This window comes from Phalaenopsis equestris, unplaced genomic scaffold (assembly GCF_001263595.1).
Source record: "Phalaenopsis equestris unplaced genomic scaffold, ASM126359v1 Scaffold000094, whole genome shotgun sequence".
Lineage (NCBI taxonomy): Eukaryota > Viridiplantae > Streptophyta > Magnoliopsida > Asparagales > Orchidaceae > Phalaenopsis > Phalaenopsis equestris.
This window is the reverse complement of record NW_018164536.1, coordinates 3,347,482-3,355,417: the sequence shown is the minus strand read 5'-3', so window position 1 is coordinate 3,355,417 and position 7,936 is coordinate 3,347,482. Positions and strand designations below refer to the sequence as shown.

General features: G+C 34.5%; 1 protein-coding gene across 2 annotated transcripts in view; it reads right to left on the bottom strand.

Annotated features, from left to right (window-relative positions):
* The window catches only part of LOC110020337 (polynucleotide 5'-hydroxyl-kinase NOL9), a 60,587-nt gene that overhangs the window by 13,147 nt on the left and 39,504 nt on the right, over nt 1-7,936 (bottom strand). For both annotated transcript variants that reach the window (XM_020718401.1, XM_020718402.1), the window contains exon 9: nt 5,712-5,839. In XM_020718401.1, coding sequence (XP_020574060.1) covers nt 5,712-5,839 — 128 coding nt within the window. The remainder of the gene's footprint in view (nt 1-5,711; nt 5,840-7,936) is intronic.

The window sequence follows — 7,936 nt, the reverse complement described above, 5'->3', positions numbered from 1 at the left end:
TTTTTTTTTCTTTAGGCATTCGTATAGCTCTGCCGTACGATTTAAGCCCTAAACTCGTTCTAGGTTCCGAGGTTGTCGCCTGATACGACGTAAACCCTCATATCTTCTAGGCAATTTGAGTGATCCTGTCACGCAAATATAAGCCCTAATTAAATAAAATTGGCGGGATAAAACACTTTAATATTTTCTTCTCAAAATTGGAGCCAAATCATAGGATAGACTGGGAAGTCACTGAGGTTCTCCTCAAGATCTGTGGCTTCCCCTAGTTTCTCTTCATTTGGGTTCCTTTACAATGTTCCATATTTGAGCTTTTCCCCTTCACACCTCTTCGTCCGATTTCGTTGTAAAGTCCTATCCTTTTGACCTCTTTGAAGACATTATCCCCTGATTTTTATCGAGAGTTTTCTTAGGTGACTTCGGTCATTTGAGATGTAATTAACTATAGGGGCTTGCCCTTATAGGGAGCTTTTCCGAACCCAGCTTAAAATAAACCCTATTTAATTATTTGTATTAAATAGGGGAACTTGTCGGCAAATAAAATGGTTTCGCAGACCCAAACGGATGTCATATCTTTCTTAGTTTATTTGATCGAGCTTCATCCTCAGGTCTTGTGTTTATTCTTCGGGGTAGATACAGGATTTGAGGTAGAGCGCTCTTTCATTTAAACTGTGAAAAATATGAGGTCAGTTTGATTTCGTATTTTTCTAAAATTATATATATATATGTAAATTAAAAAGTCCTTCCGAAGCGGGTGACGGGATTTCGATTCCGGCGACCGACAGCTTCTTACGGGCGACCCCCAAACGTAACTCCCCCATTTTTAAACGCCGACATACATTGGTATCATCAAGTTGGTAGGTCACTCAGTTGTGCTTGAAAGAAGTTTCTTCAACATTTTTAGTTGTTTTTTGGTGAAAGGGCTAAATGTCGTGGCCTAGCCCGGGCTTGGAATTAACCAAAAGGAAACAAATGATAAAAAATATAATCTGCTATTCTAATTCTATTACTAATACTTTAATATCAAAATATTTATGAAAGAACCATTAAAGAAAACAATAGAAATTAATAAGTAAAAGTTTGTACTTTTTTAGATGTTCTTGTCTACTGTATACATTTGCTCATGTTCTATTCATCTTGTTCAAATATTTAAAACCTAAAAATATTATTAAAATAACATAATGAGTTATCTAAAGATAACCCATAAGTAATCATATTTCTAAATTACAGTAATAAAAAAAAGTATTCAACATGCATGTGGATCTATAAGAAATCTTATATAATGCTGGTATTTCATATTTTTATAAACAATCTGATATATATTAATGCATGCATCAAATGACTTTTTCTAAAAAAAATACTCAATCTTCTATAAGCATTTACTTTACCTTTGTTTTTACTTTATACTCTTTACATACATACTTGTCTGTGAGGATTACTGTCAACAAAACCTAACACATCCAGTCCAATATTGCCCCGTCGACACAGCGATTAGCAATCTACATATCACAATTGTCTAGGGTGGGAAGGTCCTTACCTGTCTTTAACTGATATTATCCCGTTGATACAGCGGTTATTAATGTAAACATTACAATTGTCTGGAGAGCTAAGATCTGGTCTACTCGCATCTGACCAATATTATCCCGTCGACACAGCAGTTAGTGAACTAACCATCTTAATTGTCCGGGGTTGTAAAAAAACTTTACACGTGCGGGTACACTGACATCCCCTGCCTATATCATTAGAGGGTGAAATTATCCTCTGAATATGCACATACAAACATTCATATATAAATTATTTCATTCTTCATAACATACATTATTCTGATATATCTTTATACATCTACTAACATGCATATACTCTGTTATGCAACTATTCATCATACATAACTCTCATAGTATGTTATCTCATATAACATGCATATATTTCCAATCAAGCCCATGCATCTCATTCATATCATTCATGCACATCTTTTATATTTTTTTTTTGCTATACATAATTTTTCTATCTAATAATATAAGGAATCTACTTCAATATCTAAATTTTTTTTTATCATTCATGCATATATATAAATCAACAAAAATTTTGAAATAAAAAAGACTTAAAATTTAGAAATGTAATTGTTCATCTCAGTTGCTACGCAAAAATCTTAATCTTCGATAGCTAGCTGGAGGTGGCGGTGACTTTTATGTTGAGTTTAATAACCTATAAAATATACTATTAAACTTTAAGATTTAATTGTTCATCTCATTCATATCATTCATGCACATCTTTTATATCTTTTTTGTTATACATAATTTTTCTATCTAATAATATGAAGAATCTACTTCAATATAAATCTAACTGAAGTAAAGCATATATATAAATCAACATAAATTTTGAAAATAAAAAAGAATTACTTAAATTTAGAAATGTAATTGTTCATCTCAGTTGCTACGCAAAAATCTTAATCTCCGATAGCTAGGTGGAGGTGGCAGTGACTTTTATGTTGAATTTAATACCTATAAAACATACTAATAAACTTTAAGATTTAAGTGATTTCTATAAATTAAATCATCCTTCTTATACCAACATATAATTATGTTACCTAAAATTTATGGAGCCGTACTACGACGATCTTCTACATGCTTGCCTCGAACTTGTCGTCTCAGGTAAACAACTTGAAACCCACAATTAACTCCGAATGTAAAGATATCTTGGCTCAATATAGTTTAATCAGAAATAAAACTAATTTGCTAAAACATACCTTCAACAGCTTTTTCAGCAACTAACCCTTCTAAAACTGTCAAATTTTCTTCTCTTCTTCTTAACTTTGCTTACTCCATCTTAACCTTCCTAAATTCGTGTCGGAATCCCTTGCAAAAACTCGCAAGCCACGTTAAACACTTTCAATGCAAATTCGCACCTCAAATGACTCCCAAAAATGAACAATGCATGAAAAATGAGGTAAAACTCAAAATGAAAGCAAAAGGAAAAAAATTAAAGTCTCAAAAAGCATGAATTTGTACTCACCCATTTCAACCCAGAGCTCGGAAACCTAGTTGGAGGCACACAATCGTGCATCTGAGCTTGATCCCAACTCAAGCGTTGTAGCTGGAGTCGCGGGCTCCTTGGGTAGAAGATCAACGCAAGGGAGGAGGGTAAATGAGAAAAGAAGGATCGAGAGAGCGAAAAGGGAGTGGAACGCATCTTACTGTACGTCGTGCGACTTCCCATATGTCGCTCGTCCCTTTTGTTCTTGTCTGCGAGCTTTGTTGCGATCGCAGCTTCTCACAGGAGCTTTTACCGAGTGCGACCAAGAGGGAGGGAGGCACTTGCAGCGAAATTGGGAGGGGGAGAGTAGATGCGAAGCTCTGAAATGGAGATTTCCCATTCAACTCCATCGAGTGAAATATAACGAGTGGGAGAGGTCAGTTAGGAACAATAACTGAGATTAGGGATGGTTAATTAAACTTATAACTTTCAATTTTTATATCTTTCAATCTATTCATAATTTTATATAAAGTATTTCATATTAAAGTTCTTGATTTGATCCGTAGAATTTTATAAAATTAACTTGCTCGAAATCTGAGATGTGTGAAAATTAAGGTACATAAAACAATAAAAATAAAAAACCCATTATCCCGCTAAGTGGGGTTGGCTACATGAATCCTTTTTCTCCATTGCGTCCTATTTAGTGTCATATTTTCATTTAATTCTAATAAATTAAGATCATTTTTTATACAATATGGCAAAGTAATCCTAGGTTTACCTTTGTCTATAATAACATAAGTCGAATCTAAGACATCTAGTCATCTAATCGGATCATCATATGGTCGACGCTTAATGTGACCAAACCATCTAAGACGACTCTCTGTAATATTGTCCTGTCACTGGAGCTACACCAACCCTATCACGGATATATTCATTTCATTCATTTCACATTTTTCACATTTTTTCTCTAAGTGTAAAGCCAATCATCCACCTAATCATTCTCATCTCGGCAACACTTAACTTAGTTTTATGCTTCTTTTCTAAAGGCCGACATTCAATGTCATATAGCATTACAGGTTTTACCACCATCTTATAAAATTTTCCTTTCTGTCCAAGCGGAAATTTTCTATCACACAATAGGCCTGAAGCATTCCTCCACTTCAACCAACCAGCTTGAATTCTTTTAATAACATCCCCATCAATATCACCATCACTTTGAATAATAGACCCGATATACCTAAAGCGTACACACCTTTTAATAATTTGATCATCTATAGTTACATTTCTATCACTAGAGCTACTACTAGAAAAATTACATTCCATGTATTCAGTTTTAGTTCTACTCAAAGAAGGCTTTTAGACTCCAAGGAAGACCTCCATAATTTAAGTTTTCCTGAGTTTTTTCTATCGTCTTATCCGCGAGAGAAAATTGAGGTACATACTAAGTAAAAATTTTATATGATTTCTCAAAATGGGTAGAAAGTTGGTCGCAGTTGCTGTAGGAAGAAAGGTCGGTGGCTGCTGCAGCGACCACTTTTGCTAGAAGAAAAGATGACAAGGTGAACAACCGAGGGCCTGCAACAGGAAGGAAAAAGGCTGCAGGGTAGATCGGAAACCGGCTTGAGGGATTCTGACGAAAGTTGGTTACAGGTATAAAGTTGGTCGCAGTTTCTGTAGGAAGAAAGGTTGGTGGCTGCTGCATCGACTACTTTTGCTAGAAGAAAAGATGACAAGGAAAACAACCGAGGGCCTGCAACAGGAAGGAAAAAGGCTGCAGGGTAGATCGAACACTGGCTTGAGGGATTCTGACCACTATTTGCAGAAGTTCCAGTGAGTGGAATGAGTTCCTGCTGCTACTGCAGAAAGAAAGATCGCGCTTGTGCAGACGGAAAGAATCACAGGAGCGCACAAAAAGAATTGCGAAAGCGATCTGCACTCCTGTGCAAACAGAAAGAATCATGGAAGCGATCTATGTGCTTGTGTGGATGGCAAGAATCGTGCCTAGCGCATATCCAACCGAAGAGAATCGCGCCTCATATTTGTGCAACTGAAGGAAGCGACCTGCGCATCTGTGACAGACAAAGAATAGTGCAAAAGCAATCTATGCGCCTGCTGCGAAGTGATCCGACCAAGAAAAGAAAAGCTAAGGTTTGTAACTTCTCTGATATAATAAAGAAAGTTGGAGACAATCGTATTATCATATTTCTTAATTATCAAATTACAGCTTTTCTTCCTATATAATAAGGGAAGACTAGGACAAATTTAATTACAACCATTACAACTTAACAAAGATAAATTAATTCAAAGAAGAACCGACATAAAAAAAGAATATAAAAGGAAATAACACTAAAATAGGAAACTCATAATACCACAATAACAAAAACTATTTAAATTTTCTATACATTTATTTAATATAAAAAAGAATAATTTATAAATTTAGATTTTTAAAGACATTCACTCAACCAAAACTCATAAAGTACCTATATGAATTTCAGGCATTTCATTAAAGATCCCATTGCACTGTTTCTCTGCCCATTTAAGGAGAATGAAACCAGAAGCAAACATGCTGCGCTTTAAAAGAGGCTTAAAGCAAAAGTTCATGCTAGGCAAGGGTTTCTAGCAATAAATTAATCCTTAGAAAAAAATTTATAGTGAAACAAATTTGCACAAATCAAGCAATTGGTTCTCCATAACCTACTCAATCAACAATTAAATAAATAACTTGCATGGACAAGGAATACCTGCAATAGACTGGTTGGTATTTCAATAAAACCTTGAAAAAGAATATCAACCTCCTCCAGCTTGCATAATGAAACCGGCGTAATCACATAAAGCACCCCTTTCTTGGCATCTATACTTCTTACAATGCCTAAGTGATGGAATATCAGATTAGTAAAACTTTGTCAACAACGTAACGAGTATAGTTTTCTAAAACCCTTGGAAAATAAGCATTGGTTAAATGGACATGATTTCAGAAATGTCTACTAGTATATACATGAATAAGCATACATTGTCCACTAAGCAGACTATTTTTTTCAAAGAACTCACAGAATAGCTTTTAAGAAAAGAATTCATAATTGGATTTGAATAGGAAAGAAAAAGAACTTTAAGCAGCTTGTGTTTCCCACGAAAATGAAAAACTACCATGAACAAAACCATTTCAAATAGCGATGCTAGCACAAAAGTTAGCTTTTATGGATATATTATGCCATATCATACACAAATTGTCAGTTACATTAGCTCTCATATCAGAAATCACATTGTCTATGTGATCTACTTTATCACCATAAAATATGATGTTATATAAATTATATGTTTCGTTTTGTATAAAAAAGTAGCTTTGCAAGCTTATGAGCCCTCATTATGCAATCAACAAAGGTATTCATGCAAGTGATGCAGTATAGAGGACATGCATAAAGCCTACTGAAATGATGATACGATTCACAGTTAAAATCGGAACGCTCTCGCTCTTCCATAAAATCAGGGCAAAGACGAATTTTATTTCTCAAACACCATATCAAAGCAATCAAACATCAATAGCGCGCATAAATATAAAAAATAAGTACCTACAATTCGAGAGAATACAATCTCTCCCAATTCCTAAAATTTGAGAGGTAAAAAATCTCTCCAAAAACCTAAAGTTAAGACTCACCACAATAATCTCATGCATAAAACATAATCCTAAACATAATTAGCCTATTTATGTCACAACTCGGCTCGGTGTTTGGAAATAACTAAGGCGGGTACAAACAATCGGACGATGTGAATTAAATGTTCTATATTCTTCTACAATTTAACAAATGAAAGAGCCACTACAAAATAAACTAAAAAGGTACAATTAAAAGTATCTTGTTGATGGTTGTGCGCGACTTTTATAAATACTTTTTGTCTATCACTCATTTTTTAAAAATTTAATTAAATCTGAAAAGCTAGTTAAAAAAAGTGTGAGCTAAACGAGTCAGTGAATACTTATACTTCTAAACAACAACAATACAAGAAAAATAAAGAACAATATGCATGTCAGTTAAATTTTTTTATAAATTAATATAAACATTTAACATTTTATTTAAAGTGGTTTATATCATTATCATATCAATATTATTTCATATTTATACAACCTTCACAGAAGTCTCCGTCTAAAAATTGTGTCAATTATGATGCATCAATATCAATATCTTTTTTCATTTACGTGCACAAGTACATTAGTGTTCTCTCACTAACATCATCAAGGGGTTGTTGACCTCGATTTTGAGGTCATTATTCTTTAGAATTCTTAGATCTAGCTCTAGGAGTTCCTATTGACCATCTTAGAAAACTAGAATTGTGACTCATACCCTTTAGAAATTCCAGCCACTTCCTATTTTCATGTGATGTCTAGCATTTATGGTCTAAAAATCATCATCTTATGGACAAGCGGTTAAGGGCCATTGTATGGAGACTCAGAGAGAAATTTCCAATAGGATCTAAAGTCATAGGAAAACCTCGTCAAGACTTTGTCGTCACATACACTCACCAAATGCATAGAATTCACTAAATTGCACAAGATTGAAGTTAAATTGAGCCTACTGGATGGGTAAAAATGCGAACTTCTCTGGACGACCTCCGACGACGAAATAGACCGCGCTAACGCGTTCAGGACACCAATTTTAGTAGGAAAAGACTCATATTGTCATATTTCTGACACGAGCAAAATCGCATGCAAATCGATGAATTCGTTAAAAACGGTAAAACGGACAGCGCCAGCGCGTCCGGAACGTCCAGCGCGTTAAAACGGACAGCGCCAGCGCGTCCGGAACGTCAGAATTACCTAAAATAAACACCAATTTTGTTATGTTTTGACACACAAATAAAAAGTGTGAATTGAATGTTATTTTTAAGAAAAAATTAAATATTTCATATATTTTATTACTAAAATTATAATTTTAATTCCTATTTTACCCCTCAACCGCGCACTTAAGCCCCCGTC